Source organism: Squalius cephalus (genome assembly GCF_949319135.1).
Source record: "Squalius cephalus genome assembly, chromosome: 21".
Classification (NCBI taxonomy): domain Eukaryota; kingdom Metazoa; phylum Chordata; class Actinopteri; order Cypriniformes; family Leuciscidae; genus Squalius; species Squalius cephalus.
The window spans coordinates 27,348,930-27,369,954 of NC_137142.1; the positions used below are offsets into that span (position 1 = coordinate 27,348,930).

Sequence of the window (21,025 nt, forward strand, 5' to 3'; positions counted from 1 at the left end):
TAATCAAAAGTGATAGTAAAGACAGTTACAAAATGTTTCTATTTTAAATAAATGCTGTTCTTTTGAACTTCGTATTCATTAAAGAACTTGTTTAGTGAGATTTTACCAGAAAAGATTTTATAATTTTTACCATATGTTAATGTAAAACATCTTTAATACTTTTGCATTAATATTAACTGCTGTGTTTTTTGTAATTATGCAACTCTTGTAGATTTGTAGCTCTGTTTTTGTCATGAAGATAGCCTCATATGCTGACACTGTATTAAAATCTATATTACTACTATTCATGAATCCTTGTAAAAAAATCCCTATTCATGAAAAATTGTAAAAAAAAAGTTCATTTCATTGTATTGTTTTTACTGTATTTTGATAAAATAAGCAAAGCTTTGGTGAGCAAAGAGAGCTTTTTAAAAACACTTTAAAAAATCTTACCGACCTCAAACTTTTGATAGGTAGTGTACATTCATACAGAAAGCTTGCACATGGTACAGTGTACATGATCTATACTACAAATAGTGTGTAGTATGCTAGTGCGCTATTCTGAACATAGTTTGACTCTGTTCTGTTGCTTTCTCTGGGTTTCTGCTGATGATGTTGCTTATTTTCCTGTAGGTTGATTCTGAGGGACAGTGGTTTTTTCCGTTACCTCCACACGTCGGTGATCGTTGGCGGGAACATATTGGTGTTTGGAGGGAACACACACAATGACACTTCAATGAGCCACGGAGCGAAGTGCTTCTCCTCAGATTTTATAGCATACAACCTGGGTGAGTACCAAACAGTCTTTGTCACCTGAATATTCAAATCACACATCTCCATTCGCATTATCCTCCATCTCGCGTACAGTCGTGTCTGCACAGTTTTTTACAGTATGCTCAACCACGGATTAGCACAGATGGACGCATTCGACACATGCCCAGTACATTAACTTTTTTTTGTACTAGAGGTCAGAGGGCAGCGATGATAGAAGAAAAGTAGCGTATCCGCCATTGCTTCCAAAGTTTAAAACAAGAATCAAAACAAAAACGTTGGATAAGGATATGCTACTTTGTTTACGGTTTTGTATTGCTCTTTTCACATTCTCTTCGGCTACTGCACAGTACATCACAACTGTGTGTTGCCACCTAGTGGGCTCTTCTATCTCAACGTTCAACTTGCGCATGAGCTGTTGTACGCGCACCAGACAACCGAAGTATATGTTGAGCTTTATCCAATCAGAATTAGGAGTAGGTTTTATTCCTGAGTCTTTTGTTTTGAAGATAATGTGACTGTAAAGGCCCGTTTACACCAATTTAGATGTTCGGCGCAAAAATTCGGTCTGATTTTCGCATGCAGTGTGTCTGTTCAGCCAAATGTGTAAAAACCAACATGCTGGCTGAATGAAAATGCAAGTTCACTTTGTGACAGTAGATGGCACTTATAGACCTGCAGAAATAGCCCTGTCAACCCGGTACACAAAGTGGTTTGCAACTTTCCATTTCTGACACCTGCTTGTCACAGAGAAGAAAGTCCGTCCAACAATCTCTCTCAAACTGATGATTTTTGTCTTTACAATACCAAATAAAAGCATACAGAAACGAGAGCTATTTCCCGATTTTTATCTCTGCTGTTTACGGACGCTTGGTTTTATAGATGGTGCATAAGCGGCACCAAGTTTTTTGGACCAGCAGCGGATCTTGGCAAAAGTGGAACCGAAGTGACCAAAAGCTCAAATCTAATTGGTTATCTAGTTTTCTCAGCAGTGTGATTGAAAATAGATAAGAACATCTCTCCATAAAAAAAAAAAAAAACTGCTGCAATGATGATTTGTGATTATTCATGTTGATCTAAACAGACACGTTTACAGTCGTTCTTTCAAAAAAAATGTTTATCGCACCAAAGTTTTCACACCAAACATTTTTCTTTCTGTGAGCTTTTGTTCTTTTTTTATAAACACTGTTATATTGCATCCATCAAGTTCCAAATAAAGACACTTTAAAAAATTTTTTTTTAAAAATTAGATTGGAGTAGGGCTGTGAAACGATTAATCGCATCCAAAATAAAAGTTTGTGTTACACAATATATGTGTGTGTGTACAGTGCATAATTATTTTGTATATATAAATATACACACACATATATTTAAGAAATAGTTGCTTATATATACTGTGTGTGTATTATAAATAAATATAAATATTTTATATATAAATAACACATTTTTCTTAAATATATACATGCATGTGTGTGTATTTATATATACAAAATAATTATGCACTGTGTACACACACATATTGTGTAACACAAACTTTTATTTTAGATGCGATTAATTGTGATTAATCATTTCACAGCTCTAGATTGGAGATAAAGCACATAATTCCCTGAATATAAAAAAATTGGCCTTCCCAAATTGAATTTCCAGCTAAAAAACTAAATTGTATATGATTATGGTTTTAATTTTGGTCAGCCTACCATAACTTTTCAAGTTCTATACCATTGACTTCCTGCATCCTCTTACTTATTGCGTATATAGTATAATATGTCTATCTTTCACAATATTGAACAGCAGAGGAGACACGTCTTGCGCAGAAAGCATAATTGGATTTCTGTGCGTGTAGCAGCAAGCCATTAGAGACTGAAATACACTCATCAGGGGGCTCTTGCAGAAAGATGCGTGATCTTAAAGCCATTATTTTATGAGTGACACATTCGAGTTTTATAATCTCCAGGGATCGTAGTAGACATGCCTGTCTGCCGGTATTCGCTTTTCATGTAGATAATGAGGGATACTATGATGTCAGACAAGATGTACTGCAAGCAGAATATGATTCGTGGGTGGGAATTTGAGCGTCTTTTAGAAGTTTGTAGTGCCTATATAATACACAAGAAGCTTCAAACACATCAGAAGTGTCTGCGTTTGCTTATTCATCATTATATATCGCTCCTCTTCTAAATTTCTTTCTCTTGTTCTTCCCATGCCAACTTCTCTTTAGAGATGCAGGCTAGTGCTGTGGTAATCTGTAATTAAGTAGAGGCCTGTCTCGGCCCTGAGGGTAATTGCTCTGTCCTTACGAGCTGAACTCAATTATACTGGCCCACACAAGGATGCGGAATTCCATTTGTCAGAAATGTTGCCAGCAGAGGGCAGTGACTTGTCACACACACTGCACTAATAGCAGCCATTTCTCTTCATGCTTCTCTTACTTCAGTGAGATTAGCCGCTAACTCATTCTATTTAACATGTAGGAAAGAGATGATGTGATATTAAAGAGATAGTTCACTCTAAAATGAAAATGAAGTCATCTTTTACTCGTCCTGGTTTTGTTCTAATGCTGTATGCCATTCTTTCTTTTTCAGACCACAAAAAAAGAAATAAAATAAAAAAGCATTAAGCTTTTTTAAAAAGATGCAAAAGTAACACAGAATGATCCCATGTGACACGTATCGTATATTCAAAGTGTTCTGGGGGTATATGATAGGGTTTAGTGAAAAACAAACCAAAATTTAATTTAATGAAAATCCTGAACTTTGCCGTTGGTCAAGTTAATATCTCTGGACAAATGCGAGCGGGATTTTTTTTAAAAATTTTTTACATTTCTCTTTTTGTGGTCCGAAAAAGAAAGAATGGCATACTGCATTAGACCCACACCAGGGTGAGTAAATGATGATTTAATTTTCATTTTTGGGTGAACTATCCCTTTAAGGTTCAGCTCAGAAAATGCAGCAAGTTTATTTTACAAAGATGCAGAGCTGCGGGAACTGGAAACGTTCACTTTTATCCCAAATTTTATGGTATTAAAATGTTACCTAGTTTTAATGTACAAGTTAAGTTGCCTTATAGCCCCTGCACTTCTTCACAGCTCATTTATGTATGTATAGCCCCAGGATGAAGGTTGGTCTTATGAATATTAATTGGGTAACACTAGTAGAGATTACGGAGCAATGATTAGTCTTAACTAATTAATATTCATGAGCTCAATCTTCTGTATAGTGATGTCTCTAAAATGTATTCCAGCAGCAGTGGGTGGATGTGTCTGAAATCTGTCATTTTTCTCTTTTCTAGCTTGTGATGAGTGGACTATACTGCCCAATCCAGATCTTCATCATGACGTCAACCGCTTTGGCCACTCAGCTGTGTATCACAATGGGTAATCTCAATGTTTTTTTATGTCCTCTGTAAACATCTATCCTAACTTATAATATCTTATTTTAGATTAAACATTATGTAAACTATTGTAAAGGAATAGTTAGGGTTATATACACTACCATTCAGAAGCTTTTTTTTTTTTTAAAGAAATTAATATTTTATTAATCAGGGATGCATTAATTTGATCAAAAGTGACTATAGACATAAATGTGACTATAGATAATATATAAAAAGTAATGTTTTCAAATAAATGCTGTTCTTGATCTTTCTATTCATCAAAGAATCCTGAAAAAAAGGATCACGATTTCCACAAAAATATTAAGCAGTGCAACTGTTTTGAACATTGATGATGATGATGATGATAATACTAAATGTTTCTTGAGCACCAAAATCAACATAGAATGATTTCTGAAGGAACATGTGACACTGTAATTCAGCTTTGCCATCACATGTAATAAATTACATTAAAAAATATAATAATTAAAAATAAATATATATATTAAAGGTCCCATATTGTCAAAACTGAAATTTCCTGGCTTTTTTCATGATAACAGAGGTCTAGGGGCTATGTAACTTCCATATAAGTTTCAAAACAGTCAATCCACAGACAAATGCACACAGCCTGCTTAAAGTAGCTGTGCCTTTTCACGAGCCGTTGTGACATCCGTAAAAATGTGACGTCAGAACTACTGTCACCACCTTCAGTCTCCACCCCAAGCACTGCCCACCGTCAGGAAACTACATCATTGCACAGGCTTCCGAACAACGTCAAGTCACCTTTATTTACGTGGCGCTTTTTACAATACAGATTTGATCAAAGGAGCTTCACAGTGATAACATGAAAATAATACAAGAAAGTTTGTTTCTAGAAAAAAAATTGCATCATCGTCCACCTTAAGTAAGGCAGATCAGTAATATTGTTAAATATTAAATGTCCCCAACTAAGCAAGCCAAAAGCCAAGGCAACAGTGGCAAAGAACCAAAACTCCATCAAGGTGAAGGAATGGAGAAAAAAACCTCGAGAATCCAGGCTCAGTCGGGGGCCCGTTCTCCTCTGGCCAACGAGCGAACAGTGTATGATTATGATTCAGGCAGCATTGCAGGTCAGAAGTCAGATTGGATCAGAACATTCCGAATATCATCCAGTTCCATCTGGTTGGAAGACGGAGTCATCACGTTAATGTAAGAGAACAGTGGCTAATGTTTATTTATTCAGCACAGCAATTTAGTTCGACCTTAACCGTCTGTTCTGCACATTTCACAAGTGACTGCTTCGTCAATCAGGAACAGTTCAATGCCGTTTTTTTTTTTTTTTTAAAGAAGCTACTCATCAAAGATGCTGCAGCCTCTACAGTTCATAGCTTTACAAGTTTACCTTTGCAGCATATGTTCTCGCGTTCTGTGGGCATCTTTGCACATTTACCACAAGTTACACCTTTTACAGAAAAAAGTAACCTTGTATAAAAAATTGTAGCACGTCAACTTACTGTATCAGTTGGAAAGCAATAGTTAAATAGCTTACTGCATTCGTGGTCTGTCTGCTAACGTTACATATTATAAACCAGTTAAGTGTTTTAAAATCAGTGTAGAACTAGCTATTAACAGACATATTTTGGAATTTGACTAAAAGTCTTGAGTTTGTTTACAGACAGTTTAAATTAGCGTTAACGTTAAATCTGCGTGCAGCATTGATGTAATGGTAATTATAATACTCTTACAATAACGCCGAAAGTAAGGAGGTGGTTGTTTGTCTCCTGCCGTCGCCAATTTGGGGTCTGAATCTGGCTCGAACATATAAGGCCGGATAACATTTCCCTCAGCAATGTCCATCATTACAGGTGTTTTATTTACCTTACTTGTGAGCATCACCAAGCCAGTGCAGGCTACAGCACACATGACCCTAGTTACCTGTGGTTGGCCTGGCCGTGCGTCACTCAGAAAGCAACAGGCCAATCAGAAGAGAGACTCATGAATATTAATTAGACAGGTCAAAATCAACCTGTTCTAAGCAGAGCTCCTGAGAAAGGAGCTGTAAAAATATATTGGGATGGTTTTTGGTACTTATACCACAAATATATTCTTAAGGACATCAAAACCTAAAACAAAACTTCAGAAAGGTGTGCAATATGGGACTTCTAAATTATATAATAAAAAAGTTAAATCATGTGAACCCATACTGTATTATGGATTATGGGAAACCATGTTTAATGTGAAAATATCTGGAAGGGACATAGCCAGATTGCATTTGGGTATCACATAACCAAATGTTCATCCAGCTAAAAATCAAATCCACCTTGAAAGAATGATGTACAACTAGTATGCTAATCATTTGTACTGAATAATTTAGGTAAGTGATTTAACAAAATATGAGCAGTATATGTATACTTTTGCTATTAAATCCTCTGTTAACATGCCATACAAACTGTAAACAGGCTGTTTGCTTTATTACAAACAGTTGAAATGATTTCCTCAGCTAATTGACAGCATGCCGCTGATGCTTAAGTTGTATTGAGTCCTGAATATTCCTCTTTGAAAGCGTTTCTATTTCTGTGGCACTTGAACTCTGTCACAGTAAATATGAAGTCTATATTTAAATCTGCCTGTAATCTCCTTCCGTACGGATTAGTCAAATTAAGTCGTAATTTGAATAATTATCCATAAATAACACATCTCAATATTAGTGCTTCAAATTGCCAGCTGAACAGTCTTTTAACTGCACACATTTACACAGTCGCACACACTCTCACAGAAGTGGCACTCTCCTGTGAGATTTTGATGTAAGCTCACTGTGATCTGTATTCTTACCCATGATTCCCAGCGTCATTGTCCGTGCCGATGTGACCATTGAGTGACCCCTCTGTGGGGATCTGCGGCACAACACAGCTTTTCCTGTTTGACTTGTCGGTCACATGTGCTTTATTCATCACTTCTCCCAATTTGCTTTGTTATTCCCTGTTCATGCTGCTCTCTTCCTCCTCACCCTTCATCTCTCTCCCCTCTCATCTCTCGCCGTCCTCTCTCATGCTTTCAGATATCTGCGAGGTTAATCTGTGTCTCTCTTTGTGTGTGTGTGTGTGTGTGTCAGGGTGATGTACGTGTATGGAGGCTTTAACAGCCTGATGCTCAGTGATTTGCTGAGGTTCACCCCTGCGAGCTGCGCTGCTTTCTCTGAGCGGCTGGAGTGTGTGACGGCTATACCTGGCTTGCAGTGTGTGTGGAACTCCTCTACCTCCACCTGTATGTCCTGGGACGCAGCGGCACCCCATGACACAGAGAGCTTGAGAAACACCTGCAGTCCCAGAGGGTGTAAGTGACGCTTCATGTGTCTCTTTAGTTTAGAACTATTCAGACTGGATTACAGTTCCAAACTGCGTTTGAGTTACAATCATTTTATGTGGCGATACAGATAGGATTTGTGATCACTGTAGTTTTCACTGAGATGGGAGTTTCGATTCATCTTACATTTTGATTTTATGGCTTATGCTTAAATGCCAAAACATTTTATTTACACTACTGTTCAAAAGGTTGGAGTCAGGAGGATTTTATTAAAGTGATTTAATACTTTTATTTAGCAATGACGGATTCAATTGATTTTTTTTAAAAGTGACAGTAAAGACATTTTATAATGTTACAAAAGATTTTTTTTCAAAACAATGCTGTCGTTTTGAACAGAAATATTATACAGCTCTAGTGTTTTCAATATTGATAATAATAAATGTTTCTTGAGCATCAAATCAGTATCTTAGAATGATTTCTGAAGGATCATGTGACTCTGGAGACTGGAGTAATGATGCTGAAAATTCAGCTTTGCCATCACAGTAGATTACATTTTAAAATATATTCAAATAGAAAACAGTTATTTTTGACAAAGCAACTTTTCTCTATTTACGGATATGACGAGACACGAACAGGCGAGTGACGTATGCAATTGCCCCCAAAATCCATCCTGGCACGTCTTAAATATAAACATAACAGGGCAGGCTTACCATAGTGAATCAGGGTAAGATTGAAAAACATGTTTTGGAAGAAGAATTGATGATATATTGACTCATTATTTAAGTTTTTTTGATTTTGAACAAAAAAGTTACATGTTCTACCTTTTAATGACCTGTCAGATGCAGTTACAACAGATTTATCTTTAGGATTAGCAGTTTGTATAACTAAATTCCCAGTTACTGCCACAGGCATTGTATGCAGTAATTTATCTGTGTTTTTCAGATGTAGATGCTGAAAAGTGTGACCAATATTCAGACTGCTACAGTTGTACAGCCAACACCAACAGCTGCCAGTGGTGTGCGACGCTCTGTGTGTCTGGTCATAGTAACTGCACCAGTTCCCAGGTATGAATGAACATTTTAATATACTGTGACTTGGAGACAAGTGTGTGAAAGACCTTTCAGTTTTCGAAAAACTTCAGTTGATGAATTTATAAGTCTTTGCTCTGACATGTTTAATCTGTGTACCGCCTACAGGGGGGGATAATGGAGTATGAGGCGTGTCCAAAGGATAACCCCTCCTCTGTGTGCAGCAAGAGGACCAGCTGTAAAAGTTGTGCCACAGATCAGAACTGCCAGTGGGAGATGAGAAACCAAGAGTGCACTACCCTGCCTGGTAATGAACACGAGCAATGTAATTAACTGATCCTTTGACATTCAAATCATATATGACAGTGTGAGTTCTGCTCGCTCACAAAAACGAATATAATCAATGAATCTGTCTATGCTGCACAAAGAACATCGTATTTGCATTGTATCTGCACATTGCTATTTATGATGAGAGAATTCACGAGAGTGCAGAACTCGGTGCTCTGAACAAAACTCCAGCGTTTTCAGCAGGTTTCTTCATCACTGATGACTAATCTAATCCTCTGATTGGCCATTGCATTCATGGACACAACAGATGTTTGTGATTGGTTATAATGCTCAACGCTGCAAAAAACAGCCTATAAAAATAAATCTTTGATATGAGCAGATCGAAATGTAATGCCACATTCAACATTTTTTCACATTTCACTTTAATCACGACAGTCGTAATAGATTTAGTTTAATCATGCAGAGGCATTTTATCCTTAATTTGGTGGCCATTTAGGATAATTTTGGTGTCATTTTTGCCCCAAGCCCCTGTTAATTTCCAACCCTGCTCATATGTTAATCTGGAGCCCTGATAATTATACCATGTTTGTGTTTTAGGGAATATCTGCGGTGAGAGTTGGCACCTGGTGGGGAATTCGTGTCTAAAGCTGATCACAGCCAAGGACTCGTATGACAACGCTAAACTAGGGTGTCGTAGTCACCAGGCGGTGCTGGCGTCTCTCACCACACAGAAGAAAGTCCAGTTTGTCCTCAAAGAGATGCACAACAGATCATTGCAAGTGAGTTTGTGGCACACTTTCATAGTCTTTGGTCTTCATCACATGTAGTTTCTTCGTGGCGTTGTCACCTAAGGGTTGTGAGGCACAAGTCTGCTTCGGTTGTATAGCCCTTCAGATGTTAAACTGAATTAAATATGATTTGTCCTGTGTGCTGCAGTCAAAAGCACTGATCACCCCGTGGGTGGGTCTGAGGAAGATCAATGTGTCCTACTGGTGCTGGGAGGATATGTCCCCCTTCACCAACTCCACGCTGCAGTGGTTGCCGGGCGAGCCCAGTGACGCTGGTTTTTGTGGGTACCTGGCTGAGCCCGCTTTCAACGGCCTGAAGGCGGCGACCTGTGTCAACTCTGTGAATGGGAGTCTGTGTGAACGTCCAAGTGAGAAAGATGCACATACACACACAGCATTGACCTGAAAAAATTATATCAAACAGAATTTTTTTTTTTTTTCAATTTCTGGAATGTATATGCAATTTCTGCTATTATATTATATTATATTATATTATATTATATTATATTATATTATATTATATTATATTATATTATATTATGCCTATTGGCATCAGTTATTAAAAAACCTTTTATTACCCATAATTTAAAAAATAATTGTTTTGGTTTTTGACATGAGAATCTTTAAAGGACTTTTTTTTATTCAATCCCGTTTTGTTCTCTCTCTTGTCCCTTTCTTGCATTCTCTCTCTGTTCTTTCAGCGAACCACAGTGTGAAGCAGTGTCGGACGCCCTGTGCCCTGCGCTCTTCCTGTAGTGAGTGCACCAGTGGGAGCTCAGAGTGCATGTGGTGCAGTAACATGAGGCAGTGCGTGGACTCTAATGCTTATGTGGCATCCTTCCCCTACGGCCAGTGCATGGAGTGGTACACCATGAACAGTTGCCCACGTACGTCTGGCTCTCATTCAGTGGATTCATGCCTGTCAGCCTGTGTCTTGTTTCCACTTTGTAAATTGAAGATTGAACATTATCACGTCATGTGTATATGGACAAAGCAGTCTTTTCAACTGGCTTAAAATCAATTCAGATCAATAACTTGACACTACTGTCAAGGGTTCACTTTGAGATGTTTGCACTGCATGATAAACGTATGTGTTTTTATTGTAGCGGAGAATTGCTCTGGCTACAAGACCTGTGGTTACTGTTTGGACCAGCCTGGCTGTGGGTGGTGCACTGATCCCAGCAATACAGGACGAGGCCAGTGTATAGAGGGCTCTTACCGCGGTCCGATCCAAACACTGTTCCACGCTCCGTCATCTTCAGGCCCCTCCCTCATTCCTGCCCCTCAGCCAATGATGAATGTGAGCTTGTGCCCACTAGAGGGCAACTTCAACTGGTCCTTCATCCAGTGCCCAGGTAAAACTTATGTGACTTGTGTAAGGGAGTTGTTCTGTAATAGTTGTTTATGAATGAATGAACTCATGAATGTATGAAGTAGGGCTGGACTTTATGACATAAAATCTAAATCTCGGGTAATTGGACATTTTACCTCGATTACAAATAATGAACGAATTTATTTTTTTTTGCTTTTTTATTTATTTTATTTTTGCCCTCATAGTTCACTAACAAGGTTTGTACTGTAAATATGCTCAACTATTAAAGGTGGGGTCTTTTTTTCTTATGAAAGAGTGCATTTCTTATCTTTGTGATTTTAAAATAATTGAAGGGAACATACTGATGTTGTCTTGAGAAAACCCGAACCGGGACTCGAACTCGGATCGCGGAGATTGTGCAGAGCTACGTCAAATGTCATGGTGCTGGACGTAGTGCTATTGCTCTGACATAACAGCTAACTTTCAGCAGTTATTTTATCTATGGGTCGTAACATTTCTTACAGATTTCTGATTGTTCTGAATCAGATACAGATAAATTAGCACAATGAGTACATTTATTTGAATTCATTAATGAGAGAGCGATTGCGTGTGTCAATTAGTCAAACCGTATCTCCATTAATTGTGAGGTTGTGGGTTGTAGTTACTTGAAATCAATGATATAACTGTTGAATTTCTAAGCTACTTTAGTGATACAACACAGGACAGCGCTGACAGTGAGTTTCTTTGCAACTGAATGTTTCTCTGCGCGTGATCTTCATGCCTTTATGTGCCACAATGTATCAGCGCAGTTTGTCAATATAATACACATCCGATGGTCTAAAATCGCTTGAATGTTCAAACTGGCAAGCCTTAAAACACATACAATTGAGACAGTTTAGTGAAGACGCAAGCGAAAGTAATCTCTCTTCGAGTCTATTTTGAGTTCGCCTTCATGTCGCTTCCATGCCACTGGATAGGGCGGAGTCACATGACTACAGTATGTTTTTAAGGGGAAAGTATTAACAGGATAAAAAAATATAAAATAACTGACATGGGAAAATTATGTCAATTAGAGGTTCTGAATTTTGGTTCCGATTACTTTGATTAAGCGTCCTGCTCTAGTATGAATGAATATAGCTAAATTGAATTGAATATCAAAATGTGGTTATACTTTATTTCGATGGTCTACTTTTAGCATTCTACTTACTATAAGTAACTTTGCAGTTAGGCATTATTTTCACATATACATTATTTCCAACATTGTTGTAGGAAGATGATAACAGTATTTTACTAGATTTGTAATAAGACGTGTCAAAATTAAAGGGCAATTAGGACAAAAGTATTGTAATTTCCCTACTACAGCATGGAGTAAAATAATATACTTACTAATAAAAATTCTTTTTTATTTATTTTACAGTGCATTTGTTTTACAATATATGGCTATTACTGTCATAGGAATAATAATAATTTAATATTACTATTATTATTGTTATTATTTAATCCTAATTGTTTGGCTTCCTAAAACACCAGTGTCAATGCACTGCAGTGTAGACTGAGACACTATATCACAACTAAAAAGAGGGTTAAATCATCAAATCGCTGAAAAATACAGCTTTTTAAAGATCTGTTGCACTGGCTCTATTTCTAGCTACTCTTATCTCAGTTTGACTTCGGATAATGCTTTATAGAATTATTCTTGTTTTCTTTGAATTGTTCTGTTTAATCAGTCTGTTCCTGTCTCGTGCAGCATGCCAGTGTAACGGACACAGCTCTTGTGTCAACGAGAGTGTGTGTGAGCGATGCGAGGACCTCACCACGGGCAAACAGTGCGAGAACTGCATCTCCGGTTTCTATGGTGATCCAACAAACGGGGGCAGCTGTCAACGTAAGTCTAAACACAAGCCCATGCCAAAATACAGTTGACTGTTGTTGGTCATTTGATAGGAACTCAACTGTGTGTTTTGTTGTTCATTTGCAGCGTGTAAGTGCAACGGCCACGCCAGCATGTGTAACTCTAACAGTGGCAAGTGCTTCTGTACCACCAAGGGCATCAAAGGAGACCGCTGCCATGTGTAAGTGTGCCTACACACACTCACACACTCGTTCTGTCTCCGTCTCTGGAGGCTTTCTTCACTCTGCCATTAGAAGTAATTTTGTCAAATGTACAGCAGATAGCATATTGTCATCTTGTCTCTATCAAACTCTGTTCCTTCTAATTCTATTCATTTTCACTCTGAGCTCTTGTTTCATTCTGTCTCTCAGGTGTGAGGTAGAGAACCGTTACCAGGGCAACCCTCTGAAAGGAACGTGTTACTGTGAGTATGTCAGTGCAGCGGCTGATGGCTCATCATATTGTGGCTATTTGAGTCATTTAGTCATTTTCAGAACTACTCATTTTGTCCTTACATGACTGATCCAGACAGAAACCGCAAACATGTGCACGTTTCAGTCAATCTGTGAAAATATCCAGATATTAATGTCTCAGTGATACTTTTCCAATATTATATCTCATTCTTTTTCTTCTTTCTCACACACACTATATTGGTATTTCTCCAACACAGACACTCTGCTGATAGACTACCAGTTTACCTTCAGTTTGTCACAGGAAGATGACCGGTACTACACTGCTATCAACTTTGTGGCAACTCCGGATGAGGTGCGTTATTCTGACTAAGACTTAAAAAACACTGTTCAAAAAGCATGTTTTTTACCCCATAGTTTTACATTCATGGTCTACTGGGTGTCAATAAATCGATAACGACATCTTACCTTGATTTGTGAACACGGTCTTGATATGATCAAATGGAAAACTAATTTGAGTGACGTTGAGTTGTACATTTGGTGTTATTGTTATCAATAAAGTTTTTCATTTATTTATTCAGCACTTCACTGTTGAATAGAGGAAATGATACATCAAATGGGTGGTTTACCAAGGACATGTTCTTAAGTTAGAATTGGGTAGAAACAGAATGCAGCAAATTTATATGTATTACTCCCATACATAAATGCAGACTTAGTGAGCATAAGAGATTTTTTTAAAGAAAAAATTACAGACTCAACTTTTCAACGATAGTGTAGATATTTTTGCTGGAAATTCACCCTCAAAATGTTTTATATTACACAAGTTTGGAAATATATATATATATATATATATATATATATATATATATATATATATATATATATATATATATATATATATATATATATATATATATATATATATATATATAAAATTTTCTTTTTTTTTTTTTTTTTTTTTTTTTTTCTCTTAAGCTCACCAAGGCTGCTTTTGTTTAATCAAAAATACAGAAAAAAACAGTAATATTGTGAAATATTATTACAATTTAAATGAACTGTTTTCTATAAATGTAATTTATTCCTGTGATCAAAGCTGAATTTTCAGCATCATTACTCCAGTCTTCAGTGTCACATGATCCTTCAGAAATCATTCTGATGATGATTTTCTGCTCAAGAAACATTTACTATTATTTTTATTATTATCAATGTTGAAAACAGTTTTTGCTGCTTAACATTTTTGTAGAAACCACTCAAATGTTTGTGGTAAGATTTAAAAAAAATTATTACTTTTATTCGTCAAGGATGCATTAAATTGATCAAAAGTGACAGGGAAGACATTTATAATGTTACAAATTATATTTAATAAATGCAAATAAATGCTGTTCATTGCACTTTGTTCATCAAAGAATCCTGAAAAAGGTTTCACCATTCCACAAACATGTTGCACAAACTTTTTCTACATTGATGATAATAATAATAATAATAAGAAGAAATGTTACCTGAGCACCAAATCAGCGTATTAAAATCATTTCTGAAGGATCATGTGACACTGAAGACTGGAGTAATGATGCTGAAAATTCAGCTTTGCCATCACAGGAATAAATTACATTTATTTATTTATTTATTTATTTTGTCTGAATATCTTTTGGATATTTCTTGCAGCAAAATCGAGACCTGGACATGTTCATTAATGCCTCAAAAAACTTCAACCTCAACATCACATGGGCAACCAGCTTTGCAGGTATGGACCCCCCCAAATGTGTTAAACATTGGGAACACATCATAAATGATCTGTGTGAGCAGTTGAATCTCTCTTCCTTCCTCTCACCCTGCATTTCTTCCTTTCTGAGCAGCTGGGACTCAAGCTGGTGAGGAAATCCCTATAGTCTCCCGCAACAACATAAAGGAGTTCAAGGATAGCTTCTCCAACGAGAAGTTCGATTTCCGTAGCAATGCCAACATCACCTTCTATGTTTACGTCAGCAACTTCACCTGGCCAGTCAAAATCCAGGTGAGAGGAACACACACGTTATTGGTGTGTGTGTGATCGGCACGTAAACATCGGCAACGGTCTTTGTGTTTTGTTTTGCGAGCTTATCTGCTCCTTCCGTCTGTAAATTCACAGAGGCCATGTCCTTTTATTTTTTTTCTCATAAATCTTTGGCCTTTTCTGTCTGGTCTGGAAATGATTTTGCAGAGCTTTCCTTTCCCTCCCTCTTCTCTTCTCCTCTTCTCTCCTCTCCTCCTCTTTTCCTTTCCCCCTCCTCTCTTCCTTTTGCTTTGGAAAGTGATCTCGCTTACCCTCCTGTGCTCGGACGCTGAAACTCAGAGTTTGTGTTTGATTGTCCGTCCAGTATTCTAGAGCACGTTCTCTCCTCAGCTCATGGAGAAAGGGTGAATTTCACAGGTAACGCTTATTGTCTCTCTCGCTCACCTTTCCCTTTTCGAAATGACCTTTGGATTCCACGTTTCGTCTAACAGAATGTTTGTGCGGATCCGAGAGCGAATATGGGTAGAGGGGTCGCGCTGTGGACAGAGGGGCTTTTGTCAGGAGTTTAGAGGAGAACGACGAGAGAGTTCGGGCTGGAGAAAAACGCAGCGCTCAAAACCTACTCTGTAAACATGGCAGGCTGAGACTGAGAGTGTCAGAAGGAATGTTAAGTTGAAACACATGGTTATTTTGAGAGAGAGCCTGAGAGGAATAAGAGAGATCAGAAAGTTCAGAAGAGGCACAATTCCATCCTTCTGTTTCTGCCTCTTGTTTTCTTTTTGCCTGTGGTCAAAGAGTCTGCGGCCTGTGTAGGTTTTGGCCGGTGGAATGGAAGTGTGTATGCGTCTAAATCTAAACTGGAGTATAGTGGGAGCGTTCATGTGCTGACTTTCTGTGTGTGAATGTTATTTAAAAGCTAAATGTACAAGTTACACGTCACCCCCAAATCAAAAGGTTTTTTATTTTACATAAAGAAACCAACTTATTTATTTTATTAAGTTATTAATTTAAAGAATCACTATGGTTTTGTGCATTTCATGGCATTGAAGCTTGTTTACTTTGGGCAATTTACTTGGTTCAATAATCTCAATGGTTATTCCAATTACATCCTACACTGGAATATAGTAATTAGTAAATAGTAAAATAATATATTACAGTAAAATTATGATAAAACTGATCCAACTTTTTTTAAAATCAGTGTAAATATAATGCAGTGCAACAAATGCTACCACTGTGTTTAAATACAATTTTTAAGTTATATAATAATTATTTATTCACATTATTTTTTTGGCTTACTTGCCATAATACAAATTTTTGGGGTGAAATGACTAAAGTTGCTTTTTTGACAGTTGTACAATTGTTTCATTTTGCAGACATTACCCTCCGCTTATTTACCAAGGTGAAATGAATGAATAATGACACGTACACATATACACACAAAAAACATTTACGTCTGAAAAAAGGGAGGTTTTCTAGTTTTAATCAATGTAAATAATTACATAATAATAATCAAAAACAATCACAATTTACAGAAATAGTTTTTAAAGAATAACGTTCTAGTGCAAATATATATCTCACCTCACGCTCATAGTTTTGATTATAATACATCCTATTCAGTTGGGTGTTTGCATTGAGTATAGCTGAATCCCCCCCCCCCCCCCCCCCCCCCCAGCTCTTGTATTAATCTACATTGGAAATAAATGGTTTGTCTCAAATAGAGGAAAGGCATGCTTAGATGTTTTTGACAGGTTTTGTGAGATTCAACCACTTAAAAAAAATACAATACACACTTGAATATACACTGGTATGAACTTAGTTATTTTTAGCCCAGTTTAATGTTTAGTTCAAAGTCTATTTGTAGGCTGGCTTCAAGGAGTGCGGCTGTGTCATGCTTTAAAAAACATCTGATCTGTTTCTTTGAGCAGTCCGACGTCAACTTCTACCTCAGCCAGTGGTGTGAGTTTGGGGTGGGACTGCCTGTTTGTGCAAACAAAAGCAGATGAGGGCCGAATGTAGAGTTTTCCGTTGTAGTGCAGAAATGGCACACTTCTCCATTAAACTCTGACTAGATATTTGCACTTGTTGATTCTACAGGCTTGATGATTTCGGTTTTTCTTTTTGTTTTTTATCAGCTTGATTCGTGACAGGTTCCCGTTAACATCCTCCTCCACAGACCACACGAGACAAAGCGTATTTCAGTTACGCTAAATAGCTAAACTTGACAGGTGTACTAGAATGTTCTCTCTCGGTTAGTTTGCGTAAGCCACATCTTTGTCCCCTGAATCATGACTAACAAGCTATATTTAGTGTTTACGCCACACACGCAAACCACATGAATGCCCATGCGAGTCACAGGTTGTCATGTGTGAATGACAGTGATAGTCAGATTGCTATTGTTTCATGTTGAATGTGTGTGGGTATCAGTGTGTGCTGGAGCTGTGAGTCAGTCGAGTTTGTCTCGGAGACTGTGTCTGAGCATGAGAAGGTTGTGGTGTGTGTGTGTGTGTGTGTGTGTGTGAGGCCGTATCAGTGCACAGCATCTGCTCAATGAGAGCTCTGTGTGAATTCACCCTCCATGCTGTGGACGTCTGGCATGCTCTCTTTTACCCTGTTCTCTCCCTATCCCTCGCTGAAAATGCTGTGCTTATTTTGGAAATTCCTGGAGGAATAGAGAGGGAAGAGTAAGAAAGCAGATGAAAGATGGAGAGAAAATGACAGTATTTTAAAGTGGAAATGTCTCCGGTGTCCCATAGACTCTGTCCTCTTGATGGTAGACAGTTTGAGATTGTGCATCCCTAAAAAGAGGGACTGAAAGTGATGTAACTATTGCACTGCTAATTTCATGTGGGAAAGGGTCATTTTAAACACTATGTGAACATTATTGTGGGCGTAATATACACTAGAATTGTTTCACATGCTAATTAGTCATTTAACTATACCAGGCTAATCAGGTTTTTTTCACTGTAAAACCTTTGTAAGCCCTTGGTTAACATTCTCATTTAATAACATTCTCTAGGTTAATAACACTGATATGATAAGTACAGAACACAGCGAGCATGTGACCGGTTTTAATAACAGCTTGACAATCTGGGTAAACGTCGACATTTAAATCTCCTCTGGTTGTCTTATATATTCCCAAAAATACTAGTGGAAAAAAATGAAGGAAACCACAGAGGAGCATTTGGCATCGCTTTTAAAAAATGTTCCCTTTCTCAGACACCAAACACAATGTAGAAAGTTGTAGAAGTGCTGTATGAAATTTTAATAAAGCAAGCTCAGTGGAAGTTTATGATTGGTTGCTTGTTGTTAAAGGTTTTGAAAATTTAAAAAATAATAAAATTCAACTAACTAGATTAAAATATTAAAATAAATAAATAGTAAATATTTAAATTAGGCTTTAACATAAAAAAAGTATCAACACTGTTCTGGAGCAGGCATTATTAACCCAGGTTTAAACTGAAAAGGCTCTTGCCTTGTTATTGGAGGACCATCATAGTAACACCAGTTATGCCAAAATAATGTGATTACTTATTAAATGAATTAGAATGGAGAGTCTGAAACTGTAGAGATGCTCTTTCTATAGGTCGTGTGTGTGTGGAGAGAGGGAGAGAGAGAGAGGGAGGGGGGGTCATGAATCAGCAGGGGGCAGTATTGGTACAGACAGAAACGAAACGTTTGCTCCCACGTCCTGTTTAGAAAAACTAAAAGCACATGTACAGTCATGCATAAGCATGAAAATGATTTGATGAAAAATGTTTTTCTCACTACTTGACACCCGTTTCTCTTTTCTTCTCAGATCGCTTTCTCTCAACACAGTAACTTCATGGATTTGGTTCAGTTCTTTGTCACATTCTTCAGGTGAGACACTTTGCTTGTGTAATAAGCAACCACACAAATTATTGGTGAAGTCTTTGTAGTTCTGAAGTCACAGATATTCTGACATACTGCAATCTAAATGCTATACATTTTTATGGAACTAGTTGTATTGCAGTGTTTGGGGTGTGAAATAGCTCTAAGCTCTAATTCACCTCTTGAGGACCTGCTGTAATATGTTATTGATTCAGGAAGCAGCTGGCGTAGACCATATACAGCAAACTCCCCCAATGTTTCTGTCACATACACACTTTCTCACACGCATTACATTTTTTAGTTCATACTGATTCACAAGCAGCAGAAGGGTGATTAAAATATAATAATCACTCAGAGGTGGTCATGCATCATTCCTAAGACACGTATGATACATACAGTGCACGTAACATACTTGCACCAAGCCTTGGCTGTGGTCGGCTGTGGTTCCTCATCATTAGTTATGTCAGCTCGGCCATGATAAATTACACCAACTCTTCATAGCCTTGGTCTGTGTGAGTGTGTGTGTGTGGGGGTGAGCTATTCCCAAGACCTAGAGCGAATGTATCTCAGCTCTGCACACACCTGCGCTTATAAGGTATGAACATGCACCTACACAGTTATGATTCCCTCGCTTACAGCCCAGTTCTCCTATACACGAGAGGCGCATTCATGAGCTTTGGCCCCGATATCATGAGGAGACCAACACTCCTGATCTTTAGTACATAATACATTAATACATTAAACATGAACAGCCCTGTGTGTGCGCGCTTGAGATGTGAATGAATAATGAATGTATGGATGGATATACACACACACACACACACAAAGTCACATTTACGTCTGAAAAAGGGGAGGTTTTCTAATGCTAATCAATGTAAATGATTACATAATAATAATAATAATAATAATAATACTAAAAAACACAAATTTTACAGAATAACGTTCTAGTGCAAAAATATATATCACCTCACGCTCATAGTTTTGATTATAATACATCCTATTCGGTTGTTTGCATTGATTTTTTTTTTTTCCCAAAAAGTTCACATATTTAAATATTTTAGAGGTGTGCAACTCCCTCTAATCCATTAAACATGAACAGCCCCGTGTGTGTGCTTGAGATGTGATCTTGGCATGGCTCATTGGAACACGGTTGTCTCATTGTTTTCAATAATGGAACATCCAAAAACCTTAACAATTGTCTTCTCCCTCTCCATTTCCTGTTGTGTCTTGTGTGTAGCTGTTTCCTGTCCTTGCTTCTGGTGGCAGCAGTTGTGTGGAAGATAAAACAGAGCTGCTGGGCATCGCGGCGCAGAGAGGTCAGTGCTGTAGCCTCTCCCTTGTTAGTGGAATCTCATTGACTTTCCCTGCCACATGATTGTCTACCCAGCTTTGAACCATCCTATTAATGTCACATCAGCATCTCTGGATAGATCCATCCACTAGGCTGTTGTTAAACATTTCTACTAGTAGTTGGTTACTATGGGTTCATATATGCTTCATATAGTGACAGTATATACATACTTTCATAAATACAACTTAATGATGACTACTGAGATTACTGAATTCATTTAAACAGTTATTTACTGTACACAGTTTTCATTATAAAATAAATATATTTTTACACATATTTTCAAAACATTATAATCACAATTTTTTTTCTATTGAATATACAGTCAAACCAAAATTTATTCAGACACCTTTAACATTTCTCACATTATCACAGTTTATTCGCTATAGTATAGAAAATTGTAATAAAATATGACAAGAATGGTTTTGGCCATCCTTTTGTTAGACTGTCTCACAAATTAATTAGGTTGAATAGCTGTCAGCTGTAACATTTAAGTACACAATTAGATAATACCTATTAAGGTCAGCCAATTACCAAGCAATGCTTAATTTTGTTCAGTCTGTGGTGTCGTATTAGCAATTAAATTTACTGGTAGTCCACTGTATGAAGAATTTTTGGGTTTATTATGTCATAGTTTACTTTATTTTGCTATCCTCACCCACTAGTAAAAAAATATCACAAATTATATCTGGTGTCTGAATCATTTTTGGTTTGACTGTAGAC

The 21,025-nt window shown here is 37.3% G+C and overlaps 1 protein-coding gene across 3 annotated transcripts in view; it reads left to right on the forward strand.

Moving 5' to 3' along the window:
- The window catches only part of atrn (attractin), a 44,024-nt gene extending 22,999 nt beyond the window's left edge, over window positions 1–21,025 (forward strand). For 2 of the 3 annotated variants that reach the window (XM_079855275.1, XM_079855276.1), the window contains 17 exons: window positions 613–767; window positions 4,039–4,123; window positions 7,208–7,428; window positions 8,341–8,462; window positions 8,595–8,751; window positions 9,312–9,493; window positions 9,651–9,870; window positions 10,204–10,389; window positions 10,609–10,857; window positions 12,562–12,699; window positions 12,793–12,886; window positions 13,077–13,129; window positions 13,376–13,470; window positions 14,778–14,856; window positions 14,969–15,126; window positions 18,902–18,963; window positions 20,192–21,025. In XM_079855275.1, coding sequence (XP_079711401.1) covers window positions 613–767; window positions 4,039–4,123; window positions 7,208–7,428; window positions 8,341–8,462; window positions 8,595–8,751; window positions 9,312–9,493; window positions 9,651–9,870; window positions 10,204–10,389; window positions 10,609–10,857; window positions 12,562–12,699; window positions 12,793–12,886; window positions 13,077–13,129; window positions 13,376–13,470; window positions 14,778–14,856; window positions 14,969–15,126; window positions 18,902–18,963; window positions 20,192–20,312 — 2,377 coding nt within the window. In that variant the 3' untranslated portion in view covers window positions 20,313–21,025. The remainder of the gene's footprint in view (window positions 1–612; window positions 768–4,038; window positions 4,124–7,207; window positions 7,429–8,340; window positions 8,463–8,594; window positions 8,752–9,311; window positions 9,494–9,650; window positions 9,871–10,203; window positions 10,390–10,608; window positions 10,858–12,561; window positions 12,700–12,792; window positions 12,887–13,076; window positions 13,130–13,375; window positions 13,471–14,777; window positions 14,857–14,968; window positions 15,127–18,901; window positions 18,964–20,191) is intronic. The other variant, XM_079855277.1, reaches the window with a different exon arrangement.